At 39.5% G+C, this 22,381-nt stretch overlaps 1 protein-coding gene across 13 annotated transcripts in view; it reads right to left on the bottom strand.

Moving 5' to 3' along the window:
• Positions 1–3,441: 3,441 nt before the first annotated feature.
• Positions 3,442–22,381, bottom strand: part of IBTK (inhibitor of Bruton tyrosine kinase) — a 60,183-nt gene continuing 41,243 nt past the window's right edge. For 3 of the 13 annotated variants that reach the window (XM_074861930.1, XM_074861929.1, XM_074861938.1), the window contains 5 exons: positions 21,547–21,702; positions 15,612–15,764; positions 7,482–7,550; positions 7,251–7,383; positions 3,442–4,824 (listed from right to left, as the gene is read on the bottom strand). In XM_074861930.1, the coding sequence (XP_074718031.1) occupies positions 4,699–4,824; positions 7,251–7,383; positions 7,482–7,550; positions 15,612–15,764; positions 21,547–21,702 (637 nt within the window). In that variant the 3' untranslated portion in view covers positions 3,442–4,698. Of the gene's footprint in view, positions 4,825–7,250; positions 7,384–7,481; positions 7,551–7,581; positions 9,399–15,611; positions 15,765–18,316; positions 18,384–21,546; positions 21,703–22,381 lie in introns of those variants that run through there. The other 10 variants (XM_074861933.1, XM_074861931.1, XM_074861932.1 and 7 more) reach the window with 10 other exon arrangements.

Here is a 22,381-nt window from a genome sequence, read left to right on the forward strand (position 1 = left end):
AAAAACTTTTTCATTTAAAACATATATTGTATGTGTGTGAATTTGTTTGCCTTCTACAATTAATAAGCTTTTTCCTCAAAGTTAGACAACTAAAATGACACCACAAAAAAGTTCCAGAAGGAGCACAAGTATTCCAGGTTACTTCAACCTAAAAAGCAGGTAACAGGGTGGTGGGGAGGAAAAAGCATACAAGATGGCAGTGGAACACGTCTTTCACTAGGCACGGTTTCTTGCAGCTACTGTATAAAAACCTTCTTCTAGATAGTAACGTGAATGAGAGCAGAGTAGCCATTCAAGACTACATGGCAATTACTACTTTGGACATACACGCTGTTCCACTGCCTAGTCGAAATACGGACATAAGCACCCAGCTTACCATTAGAATCAGCACTGTGAGACTCTAGAAAGATGCTTTTCTAAGAAAGTTTATGCACTGAGGTTCAGAACTAGCTTGGCTGTCACAGACACTCTTCTGATTCTGAATCTGCAGATCCTGCCTCTAACATTCCTTCAAGAGCACTCCTAGAAATATTATCTACATTGCTCTCACAGGATTTAAGCACTTGCAGACATATGAGTACAGTAAGAACGGAGTTTCAGATTCCACAGTACTGGTCAGCGGTCAGAAAGATTTCTGAATTGCAGTGCACAGCTGGCCAGATACACCAGGTTCCTTCCCTCTTGGCAGTTCTGAGGTTTGCCACAGCTAGAACCTTGACAGGAGGGACTCACCTTTCAGATGCTTCATCAACATCTCACTTGACCAGGGTGAAGTGCATCAGATTTTAGAGAGGAAAAAATCTTCCCTTCAGTTGAACTAACAGGATCTTTGGCAGAGTTTTACAGATTTTTCTTGGAGTACAATGGGAGGATCCATTCTGAGATCATTTGACACCTCCACTAACTAGCTTCCCGATACTGAAAAGGTCTTCAAAAAAAAGACCTTGCCATTCTCTGATGGCAACATGCGAGTCAAGAGTTAAAAGTGACTTTATTCCAATATAAATTTTTTACCTTTATATTTAGAATTAGATCTAATAATCCAGTAATCTCTTTTGACTTAAAATTGTCATTATATTAGAGCAAACAGTTATTCTGGCAAGGGAGCATTCAGATTGCTAAGGTGCTACAGAATATTATTCCAATAACAGAAAAATCAATGAACATCTCGATCATTGATGAGTCAATGAACAGTTTGACCTCATCATCGAACTACTCTTGAGGGATCTTGAGGAGTCACTTTCTGTATCATTTTCCTATTATAAGCATTAAAAAACAAAAAAGGGGGGCGGAGAGGGGGGACACAAAATAATTTAAAGTGCAAAAACATTTAAGGAAGTTTGGTTTCAATTTCACCATAGCAGAAAACTACGGTAGAACCTCTGTGAATACTTTCATTTTAGAATCTGTAACTGAAATTCCCCGTTGTCACCTGTAAATGACTTACCAAGCAGGGGCAGGAGGATTCAGTTAAAATGCATATGGTAGGAAAGTATCATTAAGATTTGTACCACAAGTTAAGTTAGTAATTTAGTAATTTTTTGTCAGTGCTTTTCCATGAAAAGTTTAAAAAAATCAGTCCTTATACAGAGATTCCATTCAATGATACTCTACAGTCAAATTATTCACTAAAAATAGCCTCTGTTCTTAGGGAACAAAGGCAGTTACAGGTTTTCTAATCAACTGAAGTCACCCACTTCTCCTGCACTTTCATTTCGATACACAATGCAGAAGAGTTATATATTCCTCAAATGCCCTGACACAGTGCCTCTAACAGCAAGTACTGAAGAGACTCCAGTGTTATCAAAATATTAGATGTAATTTTGCCTCCCCATTTTAATGTGAAAACACTCACCATTGAATGAAGTGAGTCGCAAGTCTCAACTCATTTCACTAAATGAATACTGATCTACTACTATGTAGTAAACAGGGATAAACAGAATTGTTTAGGCTTTAAAGCTCTTAAAATACCCCTAAATATTTTCCCAGACGACACCTGGTAACATAACACTCATGGTGAGCATGGACATGTTGGAGAGCCCAGCAAAGGACAACAAAGATAGCTGAGGCACTGACAGACAAGGAGAGGCTGAGAGCTGGGACTGTTCGGCCTGGAGAAGAGAAGGTTCAAGGGGATCTTACAATGTGCGTAAGTATCTAATGGAGGGGGCAGGGAAGAAGATGGAGACAGACTCTTCTCAGTGGTGCCCAGTGACAGGAAGAGAGTCAAGGAACGGCACAAACTGAAATACAGGAAATTCTGTTTAAATATAAAAATGCCTTTTTACTGTGAGAATGGTCAAAGACTAAAACAGGTTGCCCAGAGAGCTTGTGGAGTCTGTCCTTGGAGATACTCAAAACCTTAGTGGACAGTGCCTAAGAAACCTGCTCTGGCTGAGCCTACTTGAGCAGGGGGGTTAGACTGGGCAATCTCCAGAAGTTGCTTTCCATCTCGATGGTTATGCAATTGTCAAGTCTATACAAAAAAAAAAAAAAAAATACAGAATGACCTCACAGTAATACCGGGAAATTATAGTTTTTGATCAAAGTATGCAACCAAAGAAAATGTAAAGTTCTACCACTTCCACAGAAAGACATTTAAATCTCTTGATGCAATTGTCTTGTTCGGGATTTTTGCTTGGGTTTTCACATGTACCATAAGCTATCCCCAGAGCGTATCCAGGGATTTAGAAATTTTTGTTTCTGTTTCCACTATAATTTGAATTTTTAAAGTGTGCTTCAGACATTTTAAACTGTTAATTTCTAAGTTTTAAGAAAGTTAACTAAAAATGGAATCTCTAAGTTTACACACCTTTCTGTGACACATTTAAGCTGTGACACTTAAGCTGATCTAACACAACTGTTGAAAAAAAAGTTCTTAATTTCAGAAGTGTGGTACACTGATTGTTCTTCGCTTTGTGAATATTAAGTATAATCAGTGACAATCCATAAGCAAACTACGGCAACAAACCCAGAACTTAAAAGTGGTCAAGCTCCTCGGCACTGTGGAAGGATGAATCCTCTTATAATGACAGAATGACATTTTGAACAGCATATTCTAATCCATTTGGAAGAAAAAAAAAAAATCTAAGTTAGCAACTTTACAATCATTTTATATCTGAGAACAAATTGGGTTCACACCTGGAAAGGCTCACTGCTTTTATAGCTGTTTCTCACAGTACATAAGCTTTCTTTTAATTCAGGATAGTTTCAGCAGGCTCTAAGGCCCTGCAGTGCATCAAGTAAAGCACTTAATGCAAGTATTCTCATCAGCATAGTGAATGAATCACCATTAGAATTTAAAATAGATTAAAAGCTACATCTTCCTTTGCCTGTGTAACTTCAAAATGCCTACAGTTCTTGTTTCATATGCAAAACAAATACTTTTAGGATTACCTAAAGTAGTGATTATATACAGACAGCACATAAAAGTATACTAACTTTGTGTAAATCAAGATTTTATGGTTTATTGCATTTGTTTACAATTTTTGTGGGGGATTTTTTTGGTGTAGCTTGACCTGAAACCATTAGACATATCTACATAGCTTTTTTTCAACTCTTATCACACAGTGATCAATTCTCTACATTCATCATCTGCAGTTCTGTCAATTCCAGTTTTCCAGAGTTCACGAGTACTAACACTATTGAAAAAGTACAAGTTCAAACACACCTATACAAACAGACAAACTAGACAGAATATTGTAGATAAGGCTACATTTTTTTTTCCTCTTTTTTTTTATATATATATATGAGCTTGTTTAAACCAGGCACAGAGAACTTTGGAACACACAATACTGAAAGCCACCTATGATTATCTTTGAAGGTTAGGTGTTTGCAAATTCCACAGTGAAGCATTCGTCCCTATAGCTTTAACAATGAATACAAAGATCTTTTATTTCCTCAGCACTTCAAGTGAATTGTACCTTAAACACAGTGGTTCTAAAACTGTACCATATTTACCAGAATAAGACTATAGATGAGCTAATTAAGTGCCACCATGTTCTATTCAACTGTGTGTTTTACTTCACAACAGAGCTGACTGCTCAAAGGCCAGCCTCACAACAGTGAAAAACCATGCAAAACTGAACTGAGAGCAGGCAATGGCAGGGCACTTAGGTACAGCATAGAGGTTCATCGTGGAGCATGACAGTAATAAATACTGGCCGCAACAATCAGAGAACCAGTTCTTGCACATATAACTTAAGGAAAACTGCATTATCAAACTGTACTTCTACATGAAGTTCAAGCACAAACGTTTTCCAATATTCCCAATTTGCCAGAAAGCTCTGAAGAACATACTCCCGCCCAAACTTTAAAGATGTATAATTCTGCACATTCAATTCCACATTGACTCACAAAATAAGCACTCGCTTTTCAGCCACATGTGAATTTAACAAAAAACCCTCACAATTTAAGATTAGCAAATACATTTCCAATCTACAGCTTCATGTAACATTACTAATAATATGTCTTCTTAAAGAAATTCTCTCAAAACATACATACAATATATACTGTGGGTAAAGGACACAGTGAACACATTATTTCCATACCCTCTAACAAATACCTAGTGATTATGTGCAGTGTTTTAATGCTGATGTTAAAAATCACATGATTCCTGTTCTTCCAGTCCCATTTTACTTGTAACAAGAATTAGAACTTCAGAAGTGCACATACAACATGGACTGTGAAGAGTACAAATTAGTGCTTGTTCCACATAGGTGCTGCTATAGGTCCCTGTGGAGCCCTTTCAACAGTTACAAATTCATCAGGGTTGTCAAAAGCTTCATAGTGGATTAATAGATCTTGAATAGCACACTCCTCGATCTGGAAGGAAGAAAGAACATGTATGTCAGTATCAGATCTACATTTACACCAGTAGCACGGTTATGAATTGGCTTTACTGGTCCTGAATGCATGTCTGCTACAGACCTCCTAACCAGGAAGTAGTAGTAGATGAGGCCTTCTTTAGACAAGTTGAAGAAACCTCATGTTTGCAGGCCCTGCTCCTCATGGGAAACTTGAGCCACCCTGATATCTGCTGGAAAGGCAACACAGCAGGGCACAAGCACTCTGGCTCTGCATTGGTGAAAACTTCCTAACACAGATGGATCAAGGAGCTGATGAAGGGAGACACTCTGCTGGATCTCATACTTACAAACAAAGGAGGACGGGTCAGGGATGAGAAAGTTGAGGGCAGCCTTGGCTGTAATCACCATGAGATGGTGGAGCTCAGGATCCAGAGAGACTGGAACAAGGTAAATAGCAGGAAAACAACCTGGGACTTCGGCAGATAAGGCTACGGTCTGTTCAGGGATCTGCTTGGAAAAAATTCATGGGACATGGCCCTGGAAAGAAGAGGGGTCCAGGACAGCTGGTTGATTTTAAGGATGACCTCCTCCAAGCTCAAGAATGGTCCATGACAATGAGCAGGAAGCCAAGTCAAGCCAAGAGTGGCAGGATGCCTTGCATGGATGAAAAAAGAGCACCCTGACAAAACTCAAACAAAAAGGAAACATACAAGAGGTGAAAGCAGAGAAAGGTGACCCAGAAGTAATAGAATGACACTGTCTGAGCACACAGGAACAGAATTAGGAAAGTCAAAGCTCATCTGGAGTTGCATCTGGCAAGGGACATGAAGGGCAACAAGAAAGACTTCTACAGCAGCGAAAAGATGACACGGGACCACCGCTGAATGACAAAGGACATGAAAAAGGCTGGGGAACTAACAGCCTTCTTCATCTTGATCTTCAGTGGTAGGATCAGCCTTCAGCAACCCATGCCCCTGAGATCAGAGTTGGCCAATATGACTGTAAGTCCACTCTCAAAAAAAATCTTTGAAAGGTTGTGGCGATAAGGGTTAGTTCCTGAGGACTGGAAGGAAGCAAATGTCATTCCTATCTTCAAGAAGGGAACGGAGGATCTGGGTGACTAATTACCAGTCACCCTCATCTCGATCCCTAGGAAAATGGTAGAGCTTAGGTATGGACTAAGAGCTTAAGTGGACAAGTTTAAGTACAGACAATATAAATGGACAGTGAGACGGACTGAAAACTGGCTGAACTGGTGATCTGAAAATCCAGCTAGAGGCCAGTCACTAGCACCAATACTGAGACTGAGACTAGTTCCAGTACTGTTTAACATCATTAATTACCCACATGATGGGACAAAGTGCACCCTCAGCAAGGCTGCAGACAATACAAAACTGGAAGGAGTGGCTGATATGCCAGATGGTTGTGCTGCCACTCAGAGGGACCCAGCCGTGCTGGAGAAACGGACTACGAGGAACCTCATGAAGTTCAAAGGGAAACGTGAAATCCAGCTCCTGAGAAGATTAACCCCAAGCACCAGTACACACTGGGAGCCAACAGGCTGGAAAGCAGCTTAGCACAGAAGGATCTGGGGTCCTGGCAGACAGGTTGACTATTAGCCAGCAATGTGCTCATGTAGCAAAGAAGGGCAACAGTCTCCTATGCTCCACAAGGGCCAACATTGCCAGCAGTTTAAGACACGTGATCCTTCCCCTCTATTTAGCACTAGTGAGACACATTTGGAGTGCTGGCTCCACTTCTGGACTCCTCAGACATACTGAAGACAGTTCAGTGAAGGGACACAACAGTGATTAAGAGCTTGGAGCATGTGACACATGAGTAGATGCTCAGCACACTACAGTTGTTCAGTGTGGAGAAGGCTTAGAGAGATCTTACCAAAGTGTATAAATATCTGATGGGAGCGAGTAAAGACAACTGAGACACACTCTTCTCAGTGGTGCCCAGTGACAGAGAAGAGGCAATGGGCACAGACTGAAATACAGAAAATTGCATTTAAATATAAAAATCTTTTTTTACTGTGAGAGTGGTTAGAATCTGGAACAAGTTTCCCAGAGAGGCCATGGAGCCTCCATCCTTGCAGATATTCAACAGCTGCCTGGACACACAGCAACCTGCTCTAATCATGCTCTGAGCAGGGGTTTGGATTAAACAATTTACCTTTTGGATTAAACAAGTTCCTTCCAACCTCAACCATTCTCTGATGCTGTGAAAGCATTAATCATGGACTCAGTAGTCAGTTTGACTTTAATGTCGGTCTACCTTATCAAACAGCAATGTGAAGTTATTATTAAATTATATCTAATATCATGATGTAAATGATACTAAGTGTTCCAATAAATAACTAATCCTAAAAACTTATCTCTGAAACAGCCATTGAAAACTCCTTGTGTTACTTCACAGCTGCAGTAACACAGACTTTACCTGGATCAAAGCCAAGGGTTTTTCTCTGCTCCTAATAAGCGCAGCTTCTTGCTGGCGCTCTTCCTCTACAATAGCTGAAAACATGACAGGTGCTATCACAGGAGAGCTAGTTGGTGATCCTACTAACCAAGGACTGCAAAAAAAACAAATGACATTGAGGCAACATCAAGAACAAGGTCAGCACAACATAAAGAAAATAAGCTCCAGAATGTAAGCCACTGTCAAACTTACTTATGACTCTCCAGCTGTGGAGAATCCAGAACATGGTCTTCCAGACCTGGGCTACTTCTAGTGGTGCACCTGGAAAAAGGTAGGAAAGGAGAGTGAAAGTCACTGACAGAGCATTCTCCTACATCATACTGTGAAGTACAAATTTACAGTAGGCAATTACAAATGTGTAGGGTTTTTCCAGAAGAAAGGCATTAGGAAGTAACACTGAATTTGTCTTTAAGTGTGATACTGTGACCAGAGAAGACACTGACATTTCTGACTACCAGAACTGAACGGATTTTCAGCTTGGGCATTAATTCTGGCATTTCCTAACATTTCAGCATTTGAATAAAAGTGGGGTTTTCTTAAAAAAAAAAAAAGGGTTTTTTACATGTGAAATATTCAACTGAGTTATGCACTAATAGCTTTGACTATAAAAGTTTGCAACTGATATGAAAAGAACATGGCTTCAAGAAAAAAACCAACAAACTGTCCTGTATTTAAATTAAGCATTTCATGTAAAAGAATCAGTGCTACAATAGCCCTAGTAAATTATTTCCTCAAGTGTAAGCCCAGAAATTATGGGCTTTCACTGCATACCCTGCAACTACCTTCCACATTCATAATAGCAAAAAACTAGAATTAACAGAATTGAAAAAAAAAGAAAAATCCTGAAATATCAATAGAGTTCCCAACAGGAAGATATTTTATTCAGTTGCAAAACGTTAACCTCTCAACAAAAGGAAGACACATTTGGTATATGGTATGCCTTAAGAGATAAGTATATTTTTCAGAAAAATCCTACATCAGTAGGAAAAGAGGGACATATTCTCATTATTTAATATCTATCTTTGGCAACTTTTGTGATTTCCAGAACTCTAAAGAAGTATTACAGCATACTATGAAATGCTAGCAGACTTTTCTGAATTATTTTATGGCACTGGAAAAAGCTCTAAGGGTGTTGGTATTTCAATAAATCAGTCTCAATTTTCTTTAAGGCTTTGATAATCCACATAAGTGGCCACAAACTCTTGGAAAAGAGAAAAAAGTATCTATAGAAAGTTAAGAGAATTCCAGTAACTGCTAAATTCTCTGCCTGGAATATTTTCCCCAGAACACAATTCCAAGGACAACAAGAACCATGATTCCTACTGCTAAGCAAGGAGGGCAAGACCTCAAAAAATCTGAAATGCAATGTCCATCATCAAAAATGGCATTTAAATGAACCATACCCAGCTTTTTGTCACAAAAGATAATTTTGCCCACCAAACAGCCAACTACTCAGAGAACAGAATGAACAGAAATTTAACTGCTGATAGAAAAAAAAAATAAATATATCTGCAGGAACAGCTGAATAACACTGGACTTCAAAAGAGGCTTTCTACACTGTTACTCCCTTGAATCAAACCCAGCAGATACACCTTCTGCCAGGTCATATCGCTTCTGTGCTTCCACCAGGAAAGCACAGTTCATGTTAGCCAGGACAATCCTTCCCCTCCATTTTCAGTAATGGTGATCATATCAGACACTTGACAGGACTGGCGTGGTACACTGTATGGAGAGGAAACCAAAAAGGTGTGGTACTCTCCAAACTGGATGTTTCCAGATAAACAGTGTTCCAGAGCTTTGAAAAACTGACACATGAAACAACAGCTCCATGGCAAGAGTGATCAGATCTGCTGTACCACTCTCCAGACTGAGTATCTATATAGTTGCAGTTCCTTTACTTCGACCTTATTGCAATGCTTTTTCTGTAAGTGTTGAAGAATAGTCAGAAATGCAAAAAAGGTAGAAAATCAGTACCTTGTAAATATTTCTGCTGGTTTATCTTCAGTAAAAAAACCCCAATGGTAGGTTAGAGATTCCTATTTTATTTAAGAAAGGTATCAGGTCATGCCAGGTAAATGTGATAAACAAATATGGGAATTCTGTAAGACACTGAGACAAGAGGCACATATCCACTCAATTTTGTTAAACAAGTTCTTCATACTTCTCCTGCCTAGCTAATTCCTTACTCGCTTTACAGCTGGGTTAATCATTAATTTAGAGAATAAGTTAACTAAAAGAACTAAGTTAATGTTGGTGGACACAATAAGTAGCAAAGCTCAAACCGGTAAGTGATGCTCTTAATTTATCAAAGGATAAAAATAACAGTATGACTGTGGAACAAAGCAATGGGAGAGGAAATTCAGAAGTTTGAAACAAAAGACTGTGAAGCGAAGGCTGTAGTAGCTATAAACTGGGAGTTTTTCAACTTGGAAAGAAAAAGGAGAATCCAGGGTGTACTGATCATGGTATGAACCAGATGTACGTGGCTGGGAAAAAAAAAAATAAAGTTATTTCCATATGAAACAAATACTTTTGCCAACATATACCACACTGGACAAAGCTTATTTGGAAGACCTTTCAGGTTTGGTCTCTTTGGTTCAATAATCTAAACTGTCATAGATGCAGAGAAGAATAACTGATATTGAGCCTTCCTCTGATCATCTGAGAAAAGACTAAAAATTATCTCTAACCTTGCAAAGGAAGGAACAAAGAGAGAATGACTACATTCATTCCAGATACAGACTGTATCTGGACAGGTATCTGATACACAAAGACAGCATCCTCCAAACACAAAACCAGATCATTTTAATGTGCCTTAAGTCAAGCAAGCATGGCAGAAGGTTGGCAGGAATGAACAGGCAACTCTGTTCTACATGGACTTCAAAAAGGACAAATATAAACAGTGGAAGCAGGGACAGTCTGCACCAGAGGAAAATAGAAATATTACTTCTATGTACAGGGACAGAGTTATAAGAGCCAATGCTCAGCTGGCACTTAAACAACTAAGAGATGTGCAGGAGAAAAGGAAGGGCTTCTGTATTAGCAGGAATAAAAACAAACCAACCACTCACAGAGGTTTTCTGCTGACTAGAAAAAGCTAAATGTTATATCCATTTTCAAGAAGGAAGATACGGGAACTACAGGCTGATCAGTCTCACCTCAATGCTGGGGAACATTGTGGAGCAAATCCTTCTGGAAGTAATTTCTGAGCCCCTATGGGACAAGACGATGACTGGGAACTCCCAGCATGGATTTATGACACAAGGTAAATCATGTCTGACCAACCTGATTGCCTTCTGTGACAGGATGACAGGCTCTGCAGTGGATGTCACGTTCTCTGGTTTCAGCAAGGCCCCTGACATGTTCTGATACTGTATCCTTATACTCAGTCTGAAAAATATGGACTGAGCAAATGGACTACAAGATGGTGGAAAATGGGCTGGATTGAAGGGCTTCAGGGTTTGTGGATTAGCTGTACAAAGTCCAACTGGAAACCAAGTACTAGTGGTGATCCTCAGGGACTGATACTGGGACCAATCCTGTTTAGCATCTTTGCTAGAACAGAGTGCACTCTCAGCAAGGCTACAGGGGGATGGGAAGAGGGTGAGGAGGGTGCAGCAGTCCACACTCTGGATGCCAGGCTGCCAGTCAGAAGGCCCTCAAGAGGCTGGAGAAATGGGCAACTGAGAACTCATGAATTTCAAACGCAAGTGCAAAGTCCTATATTTGAAAGAGAATAGCCCCGTGAAGCAATACAAGGCAGGCACTGACTGTCTAGAAAGCAGCTCTGCAGAGAAGGACCTGCAGAGTCCTGTCTGGCAGCAAGTCGAAGATGAATCAGCATGTGTCCTTGCAGCAAAGGTGGCCAACTGCATATGGGGTTGTACTAGCGAGAGTGTAGCCAGGCAGACGAAGGAAGTGATCTTCCCCTCTATGCTGTATTTGTTATCGTACAGAGTATCACAAACAGTTTTGAGCTCCTCAATACAAGAAGGATGCTGTCAGGCTGGAAAAAGTCCAGTGGAGGGCCACCAAGATTAGGGGCTGGAGCACATGACAGGAAGAACTGTGTTTTGTTAACCTTAAAGGAAGGCAGCAAAGGGGAGAATTCATTGCTGTCTTCAACTATCTAACTGGAAGGTAAAGAAAAGATGCAGCAAGAATCATCTTAGAGGTGCACAGTGATAAGAGTAAAAGGCAACATACACAAACTGCAAAGTAGGAAATCCCAGTTAGATATAAGGAAAAAAAAATCCCACTACGGGCATGATCGTACATTGGCACATGTTGCCCAGAAAGGTTGGGTTATCTTCACACTTGGAAGCAGTCACAACTCAACTGGACCAGTTACCTGAGTAATGTCATCGTATTTGACTTATTTTGAGCAGGAGGCTGAACTAGAGAATCTAATTTATTCTATTATTTCAACAGCTGGGAACCACTTTTTAGCTGAAGTCTAGATAAATCAACTTCCAGATTTTACTGAATTTCAGATAATAACAAAAAGCAGCAAAGAACCAGAGAAAAGGAAGGAGAAGAAGAGATGAAGGCAGTTTTTTGCTTTCTGGTTTGTTTAATTAGGAGCATGTTTGCACAACTTACTAAATACCTTTATTCTGGTGTAATTTCTGAACTTTATCTCCTTTTCCACCCACTTTAATAATGCTTACTGTCACATTTGACAGTAACTGACACCTATCCAGCACATTTGACAGGTACACTCTTTTTCCCACTCACAGTCCAAAGAACTCACAGCACTACTATAAATGAATCCAAGTAGATTGTTATACTTTACAAACCTGTTTCAGTACAGATATAAAGTTCTTTCCAGAGTAAGACTTCAAAACAAACCAACCAAAAAATAACGAAAAAAACACCACAACAGAAATTTCCAAAAACTGGAATTAATAGTTTCAGTGTCACAGCACACTCTAGTGATCAATTAAAAGGTAAGTTTAAATACCTGTGTCATCTCCCTCAATTTAAACGTGGCTTTAAAATGTAGGAAGCAGTTCAGATATTTTGAAGCTGTTTGTACATACATACGTACATCTGTGTTTCTTGCTAGCAAGACATTCAGTCCAGATATTAAATCAACTGCAGATATTTCAACATGCTAGATTAATTCCTCAGCTGGCATCAAAATAACTAGGAGAAACGGAACAGACGGGAAACGGGAAGCATATACAGAAAAATGGAAAAAAAGCCTCAAAAATATAGAACTTGGAAACCTGGAAGTCTTGAAAATTAAAGACTGATGCAGAGACTTAAGTGGTTCTGCATGGAACTAGCCAAGTATTATCAGTACTGAACCAACCTGATTAACTCAGTTGGCTGAACTTGCCATGACTCCTGCACAGCCACCAAGATGTCCCAGCACTCAGCCCCCCAGTGTTTCTTGACAATTTGTTCATTTGAAGCCAGTTCAGGTCTGGTGCCTCCCTGATCTAATGACTACTCTCAGAAAAGGAACACAAAGCCTGGTCTCCTGCAGAACCTCTTGGGTTTTGCTGTACCATTTGAGTCATGTACTACTTATTAGCTCATTATTAGCCATGCCAGAACCAGACCATTCCCACGCAAAGCCACAAAGACTTGTTTCCACTAAGACTCTTCACTGCTCCCTGGAGTAACACAGTGAAGACAACCCAGTCTGCCACATCTAAGTTAAGTCATGTCAGGCCTATGTTTTTAGCTTGGACTACTAGCTACACATGCACAGCTGCACAGCGTAACTCCCAAGGCTGATCTGTCCCTGGAAACAATGCAGCCACATCCACACAGCCCAGCTTTTCTGCTGATCTGCCTCTGGACTGAATCCAGTTCACATCTCCACATTCATAACATGGTTCATCTACGGAAAATTTCTGGGTTGCATAAATTGGAAGGTGACAGTATATGGAAGAGTGTTTATGCAACCACCAAAAAACCCTCATCCAGAGACTTAAGAAAATTGTCAGTTTAATTACTGTACAATTTATCCAAGGAAAAAAGACAAAGCAGGAACAGTAGCCATGTAAGTATCTTCAATGTCCCATCAGTAAGTCTGACATCAGCAGATGAGGATTACTTATGCTCTACACACATGCAATTTCCTTTCCTTAAAAAGGAAGAGGTAAGGGTGTGGATAATTAATCTTCACAGAAATAGCCCTTGAATGCCGCAGGCAAAAGTCAGAGCCCACTGTGACAGGAACTGTACAGTCAAAGAATAAAATTACCTCAAACTAGAAATTCAACTCCTAACTTTCAGATGGATGAACGAGCCACCTAGGCTCTTTATACCTAATAGAGAAAAGTAAGCATCTTCAGACACAATTCAAACCAACCTGAAATAGCTCTGGAAGTGCCATCTTTTCTAACTGATTATAGTCAATCTAGTCATCTAGGCTCCCACTAGCTTAATGTATCATTTTCAGACAGCTAACATATTAGGCCTGGATTCAGCTCAAATAATCCACTTGGAGAATGTGCAGACTGGCCAGACTGCACAGACTAGATAGAGCAATGCAAGAGAAAAAGAAATTACTTTATGAAGATCACAAAGCAGGTGTGACAAAGCTAATAACAGCATCCCATGCAAATTCCTTCATCACCAGCCCTTGCCATCTCCCATATGATGAAAAGCTTCATTATTTTGCTAGCAACAAAATTAATGATACATGGTTTTCTGCAGATTTGTGCTTTGTGTCCCTACATCTCCACTCACCACAATAACTTCAGCTTTATCACTCTGTTCCTGAAGAATGCACACCCATCACACACACTCTTCAAATCCCTCCTACCTGTCTCCTCTAACACCATTACACAAACAGTGTTTCTGTATTTCTACCCTCACTTTGTTCTTTATCTACCAATAGGACACATACTACTTCTGTCTTAAGGAAACACCAGTTTCTATACAAGCTGAGCAACAAAGATGGAGGACCAGAAGAGCTTTCTTTTCCTTCTGGAGAGGACAGTTTTTGGAGAGGGATGGAATTTCCTAAGAAAAACTGGGAGGTAATGGGTGTCAGGGTTCCCTGTGTACTACCAGGCTCTGAACAGAACTGAGTTGTAAGGAAGAGCTGTGTGAAGGCTCACATGGGGCTCCCCCCTCTCTACTCAGGAGCTGCATTTAAGCTCAGGCCCTCAGTCTTAGGCCTTTCTTGAGCTACGCTGCAGCTGTGCCCAAGCCCAGCCTTGCTGTTCCTGATGCTGGCTTGCAGGTTTGACCTCAACTCTGCCTCATCCCAATGGACCTGTCTGCGCTCACTGACTGTGGCTCACTCTGGTTTCTGTCACGGAGCCTGCCTTGCTCACCTCGCTCTGGCACAGTGGGGCTGTGCCCTTGCCAGGGAGGCCACTACCCAGCTGGTGCTGCTGTCACCCTTGGCTCCCCTACTACCCTGGGGCAGCTGGCCTGTGCTGCTTCCAGATGGAGGGTGGGAAAGTCTGTAAGATTTTCGGGCCCTCTGACTCATACATATATTTGAAATGCATAGCATTCAAATTTACTGATGATAGGGGGAAGAGATGCAGGTGGGTGGGCAACTCCGTCCTTCAGGATTTCAGGAATAAGGCTGAGATTTCTTTCGTCAGCTTAGACAGTTATTTTAATCCAAACCAGAGGTTTTATTAGAGACAGCCAGAGGATGCATGGATAAAAGAATTTGACCAAAGAGCAACATTGTCTAATAACTAGACACAGAACTCACGTGCACCTCATAACAAGTTATTTTTGTCCTTAGAACTGTAGTCCCCCAGTAATTATAATACCGACACAACCAATGCATAAGTATTTCAGTAAGCCCTCTTCATCCACGAAAAATTGCACCTAAACAATTAAGTCTGCTTATACAAAAACAGATCAGAAAATGCCAGAACTGTGTTTGAATAAACTGATTTTATCTACTCGGTGGTTACAATGTTTCTCACATGCCATATCTGAATGCTAAAGAATATCTAATTTCTACAGAAGTTAGAAAATATAGTTTTACCATTTTTATACATACATGCATATACATATTTTGTTTGGAGCCTGAGGTGTTTGTGTCCATACACATACACACACACACACACACACACACGTGTCCATAGACACAAACACTTCAAACCTCAGACAAAATATTAGCAGTGGCACTAAATTGCTTTAGTCGTTAAGCTTCCTATTCATAAGAGTATTCCATCCATAAAATCCTATTAAGAGATTCATTAAAAGAATCCTTACAGATTACTTTTTTTAAAATTACAATTTTATCCTTTCTTATTTCAGCAGAATTTGAACAGGTTATTGTGGTTCTTGTATAATGGTCGACCAACTAGGAAAAGACAGCTCTCTTACCTTACGGTGTTTTGGACCAATGAATCCTCAGTTCCTTTATATCCAGCTCTTTTGATAGCAGTACCAGGTGAATTATTTGCACTCATACATTTTTCTTCTTCCATTACAAGATCACGGAATGACTTTGGCAAAGCAGAATGTAATGAAGACAACCTTTAAAAAAAAAAAAAAAAAAAAAAAAAAAAAAAAGAACAACTCATTTTATACTTGCACTTTCCAAGACTCCAAATTGTTGCACGATTCCGATAGCAAAGAGAGCCTTTTCAGTTACTAAAAATACAATATTACTTAGCTTCTGTGTCTCATCATTATGCCTCCTAGACCTCCTTCACTAAAATAAGTCACTTTGGGTCAAATAAGTAAACATCAGAAAATAAATACCGATGAGAACAGAACAAGCCAGTAGTATGGAAATTTTGTTAGAAGGAAAAAAAAAAACAAACAACAAAAAACCCCCAAACCACCCCTCTATCTATTCCCCCCCCTCCAACCCATCCTTTTTAAAAGCAATTTCATCTTCACAGACACCTTGTCTTAGACAAGCTGTACCTTTTCTAACAGTATTATTCCTTGAAAAGTATTCTCATAAAGCACACAATGCTCTAGTACTTTTGTTCTAATACTGTTAGTTTACCACCATGAAAGTCAAGTATAGCAGATCTTCTTTCCCCAAGATATTGAACAAGTCACTCATACCTGCTGGAGGCTCTATAAATCACTTAATGCACAGCGAAATTCATAAAAATGATATGCTTCATTTTCTTTTAGTTGCTCAAGTATAATATGCACTGTTAGTGAACTAGAGCCTGCATATTATCTTTCAGAAATAAAGCAGTATGAAAATATAGCAATTTAGCATCATAGCTATTCTGAACGCTTTCTGATCCAAAAGCCTTTTTATTTGCAGAATTCAAGGCAGTTACCGTTAGTCTTTCCCTTACCCATCAAGACTTTAGAATTAATTCTTCATACATTTGCTTACATTTTACTAAGCATAGCAGTCCCACCCATTGTCAAATACACAAAACACATATTGGAAGAATAGCTCTCCTCATTATCTTCTCAAAGAAATAAAAGATCAATTATAAACACTGCTGAAGTAAAACAAGTTTTCTATACAATGCTAATTGTGCAGCTACTGTAAGAAGGGAAGTATTTGAAGCCAAAGACTTTCCAACTACATCTATGTTGTATACAGTTTAAAATAATAAACATGAGGAAATTAAAATGTTGCAACATTGTATCTGAAATCTTACAACAAAAGCATCTGGAAGTTATACACAATGTCTGAACCCCATGCTAGGCCACCCAGAGTTAAGTTCGGAGGGTTTTTTGTTTTGGTTTGTTTTTTTCTGTTGGGTTTTTTGTTGTTGTTTTTTGTTGTGGGGTTTTTTTTTTTAATATTGCATGAGCAGTGCAGAAGGCATAGAAAGCAGAATGGGAACCTCCAGATGCAGCAGCTCAGAGTCATTTTGCATATCCTCTGCTCCTACCACCAGCTGGCACAAAAGAATCTGGGCAACTGTTTGACCAGAACTTCCCCAAACCTATTATACCAAGTAGGCAACTGGTTCGCTTGGGATCTGCTGTCACAGAAGCTTCTGCTACTAACAATTTAAGTAGCCTACCCATTTTCATGAAAATTCTGTACTGCAATCAGATCCACTTGCAACACAGCACCAAACACCCCACCCCCTGCAAAAAACCCAACCCTGCATCATTCTCAGCTTTTGTGACCCAAAACAATTACCAGTGACTTAAAATGGTTCAACTTAAACTGGTACAAAATTTCCCAACAGTAACAACTCTAATTTTCAGCTTGTCCTGCCAGATACATTGTCATTTCTATCTACTTTGCAGCATTAGAAAAACTAATTTATACACCTTTTTTTAAAAAAGTGGAATATGACAAAGTTTCTATAAACTGTAAGTGCAAAACATCAAAGCATGAAGTTCTAAAACAGCTGTTGATATTTTAGTATAAGCTGGAATCCTGACAAACTGACAACCTAGACATTAAAATACACAATCGTTAATTCTCAAGATAGACTTCAAACTTCTTTATGTCTCCACTCTTGAAAAGCCATAGGCTCTCCCGAGCTTACAAAAAACCAAAACAAATAAGCAACACCCCCCACCCTTGATCAAAGTAGGTTTGGAGAACTAATAAAGTTAACACCTAGCTTCTTGCATGACATCTCAAAGTATTACTACTGTGGGGTTTTTTTTCCCTCTTCTAATTTCCACTTTTCTTCAAAGAAAGAAACAGGTTCAGTCCCCCAAAAACTATAAAACTGGAGGTTTCTTTTGGTGGAAGAGGTAGGACACTGTGTATGACAGACTTGGTCTTTTAGTCAACCGAAAAAGAGCCCACACCCTTCTAGCAAGTGAGCTCACTGCACATCCAAGATGAATATCTTATTTCACTGGAACACAAGTTCTATGACTCTGACTATATTGCATGCATGGAAAGCTCAATCTATTGCCAAATGCACTCTCATAGTCCATTGTGAATTTACAGAATATAACTTTGCAAATATAGTATTAGAGCAGATAAGTAACACCATTCTATCTTACACATAAAAATACTTCAAACAACTAGCAGGGACAATCAAATAATTGATGGCTTGCCTAAAGCAGTTTAAAAGTTTATTCAACAAATGCTCTCTTCCAGCAGCTAGGCATAATTTTAAATATTCTTATACCTCCCACTGGTTCTTTGCTTGAACTCTTGAGCAACCAGCATTTTCCAGATCAGCAGCCAGAGGAACGCTGCAGAGGAACGTACAGAATCATGCGTGGTGACCACATCAGCGTTAGATTGGATTCCATCCTCCTGAAGTATACCCTGGTATTTTCACTCAAGATGGTTTGTGTAATACAGTAGAGCCCAGCTACTTTCAAAAACTGTTTAATCAGAATCTTAAGAGCACAATATATTTTCTGGAGAAAGTTATCTAAGCATAGTCAAAAATCAGTCTATACTTGCTTTTAAATGCAAGGAACAGTTCACAGGCAGTTGGTAGTATAAAGTTAAATAACACCCAATAGGTAAAGAATTATCTATCAGGGAGTAGATGAATAGCATGAATAGTCAAATTATTCAGAGTTTGCCCCATATTTTTATATGCCTTTTATCAGAGCTTCTCTCTTATTTCCTATATGGAGAAGCAAATCATTTAACTAGAGGCATCTAGCTCATGTGTTTCAGTCAAACAGTACAAATACTTCTAAAGAGTCATTTATCTTACACTGAAAAATAGACTTCAGGAACCAACAAAAAACTCTTCTGAAGAAGCCCAGATAACTAGATAAGCTACGCGATGTCCTCCAAAACCTGCTTCAGGCTTTGTTGTGTCTAAAAGTTGTGTATGAAGGGGAGAAGGGAAAGACCAGGCTGGAGAAAGACAGCCGCCCTATACAAAACATCCTCCTACAGAGTTCTCCTAGCCCCTTCCCTTGATACCCAAAGTCCGTCAGAGACAAGTACATAAAACTGCAGCTTGAAAATGACTAGTAAAACAAAAAAGGAAATTAATTGATGATATTTAAAATGACTGGTTGAAAATACCCACGAAATGCCTACACCAGTGATCACTAACATCAGCTCAAGCCACAGCATGGCACGTATGGGCAAGTTCCTTTGAAGACTCCAGAGAAGACCCACTTGTGACCACTGATCACAGAAACACCCCTGACTTTCCTGGGTGCCTGAGGAAAAGGACTGACTCATGCAGGCCCCACTCCATCTCATTAGCAGCACTCCAGGCCAGCTGCAGCTGTCCTCCCTCCCGCATCGGCACAGACACCCCTCTGAGTCACCCATCCAGTAGCGCAGTGAGCCTGGCTGAGTCACTGATGGGTAGAAAGGTGGTGGGTTTGTAGCACTGCATAAATTAGCATGTGAATGAGACCCTGTGATCTGTGTATGTAAGACTGTGTACATCGTCACTGTAGATGTTGGGTTACATATTGTTTATGCGTAATTATAGCATTAGTAGTAACGTCAAAACTAGTAGATGGAATGGGCCATCAATGTCAGACTCACTACTTGAAGGATGGTCACGCCACACTACCCTGAATTCACCAAACAACTGCCCATTTCAGATCAGACTGACGTGATCCTTGACAGGCCCTGTAAAATACTAAAGCCCTTTAACCACAAGGCTGGATGTACTGCATGGTGTCCACTAGACAAGCAAAGCTTGTTCTGGTGTCATAACTGGAAGTAGAATACCACTTTACAATCAATTATTATCTGATTTATAACACATGATTTTGGGATGATTACAAAATACTCCCAAAATTTTTCCCATACATTACTGATAAATATTTTGAACACCAGCTCTATTTTACCATTGTTATGTTCTGGAATATTACTGTTATTACTATGGTCTTAAACCAAGATAATAGTATACCAACAGGCCTATGTGGAATCTCAAATAAATCTAAAGGCACTTTAAACTCAAAGTGCTGATCATAATAGCATCCATCCAAAAAAGAAAGTTGAAGTAATATATACATGAAATGGAGTAGAACAGCAAGCTGTTCTAGGTATTACCCTACACCTTTTGACACAGAACACCTCTCAGGAAGAAACCTACCTTTTCCTCAGCTAGTTAGTGATGTGATTTTTTTTTCCTTTAACACTCATTAAATAGCAAACAGGCTACATGTCTGTTTTGAACTTACAGGAGCATAGCAGAAAGGCAAAGATTCCAGTAGATGCTTACTACTCTTACTTCTGAAAGGAGCAATCAATTCATATAAAGGATCAAAGGAAAGAGAGCCAAAAGACACAAGAGGGAGACAGCTCTAATTGTGGAAAATAAACCTATCCTTTGAAAGACAGACTCCTATTTTACTTTCAAATCTATCCAATACAAAAGGAAAACTACTACAATAGCATTTAAAACAGCTAAATCATCTAAAAAAGACTTCACATAAAATAGAGTGACTGTGGTGGATATGTAGCAAGCTTTGTTCCCACTGAGGCACAAACAGGTAAGCTCTAGAGAGAGGAGACCTACTCGTAGTTCTTCTAGGGTACCAGTATAGATGCAAGCTGCAATAAAAGTTTAAACCTTCTTGAACGGGGAAAGGAGGAGAACCGCCCAACATTTACCTCAAGTTAAGAGCATGCACATCGGTATTTATTCTGTTGTAATTGAACACATTAAATTTACATAGCTTGCAACTTTTATAGTTACGCCTTTATGCTTTCATCCAATACCAACTGTAAGTGTGAGGAACAAAGCAGGAATCAGGCTAGCACCTCATTACATTGCTGTAAACCTAGTTCACTGAATAGATGATAAACCATTTTTCTATTTGATACAGAGATATTAACTTGAACATTTAAATTGTGTGTAATCAGCATTAAAAGTCATTTTAAACCCATTATGCATCCTTCTACCATAAGAATTCTTAGCAGCATCCATCACTCCCTCCAGCTCTAGACACCTACATAACTTTGTTACCTATAATTTCAGTCAATTTAGCTCTACTCCAAAGTCACTCTAGTCCTTTCCTCCAGGAAGGGCTAATGTTTTTCTTTATCTTTTTGACAGGGAAAAAACATCATTCATAATGGCTTTCAGTAAGTTTCAGACCTTGTGCTCAACCTTCTTTTTCTATGCTTTGCTTTGATACCATCTGCAAATACCACATCACACACAGGCGAGAACCAGATGGGATGCAGTATTCTGACTCACTATAGCAAAATTTCAGAGAACTGTTAAACTGCAACCACTGCATTTCCCTGCCCCCTTTGAATTTCTAGATTACTACCAAATGTAGATACAAAAAGAGTTCGATGCTAGCCTTTTTAATGAACAGAACCTAGGCCATTTTTATTTAAGAAACCGCTTCAAAGAGACTATTCAATGTAAAAACGCTCCAAAGAAAAAGAAGTGCTATTTGATTTATAACATACCATGCATTCCCTAGTTTTGCAACTTTTGTAGGTGGGGGTGGTGTGGGTAGTGTAGTAGGCTCTGTGCTGCTAGTTACTGACCCATTATCTTTTGCTGCCAGGGCAATCATTTTCCTTTGCTTCTGAGAAAGCTTGATTCCATGAGACGCGATTCTGCTGTGAATTGATATTGCAAAGAGAGAAGATGTAAGATCAGTGTCTTTTGAGATGTCTCACCTTTAAGCTTGCAAATTAAACTGAGAAATACTTCATTCCTAGACCAAAATACTTTGTCTAGAGTGCTAAAAGGGGAGTATAGGTGGAGAGAGGGTCTAGGTGTCTGGTGAGCAAAAGAAGGATCAATGAATATCAAGAGTGACGGAAAGAAAAGCATCATTAAACTATTCTTCACATAGACGTCTGCAAATGAAAACATGCAAGTCTCCAGAAGAGATGGACTACCACCAGATAAAGACTATTTTCTAATTTTGTGACTTTTTAAGAGACTGTCAGAAGCTTAGCTCCCTTAAACCAAAATTATTCATGCATAAGAAATGTATACAACAGCATATAGTCATTTTTTCTATTTGTAATAACTTATTTTTTAAGTTATTTCTATTCTTCAGTCTTGGCTGCTTTGCTCACAGCTTCTGAATCTAGCCAGCAACCCTTTCACAGGCTCCAGGACTACTGTCCTAGCTCTCCTTTACAAGAATGTCACACTTCAAAGGTCATGAAAGTCATCTCCCATTCTGTTCCATATGTCACCAGTTAAGAAACAAAAGGTCTAATCCACCGTCTCCTGAAAAAATATGTTCATTAACCTGTGTCTGTGGGATGCTTCTCCAAACAAGAC

The sequence above is a fragment of the Strix uralensis genome, chromosome 3 (assembly GCF_047716275.1).
Source record: "Strix uralensis isolate ZFMK-TIS-50842 chromosome 3, bStrUra1, whole genome shotgun sequence".
Lineage (NCBI taxonomy): Eukaryota > Metazoa > Chordata > Aves > Strigiformes > Strigidae > Strix > Strix uralensis.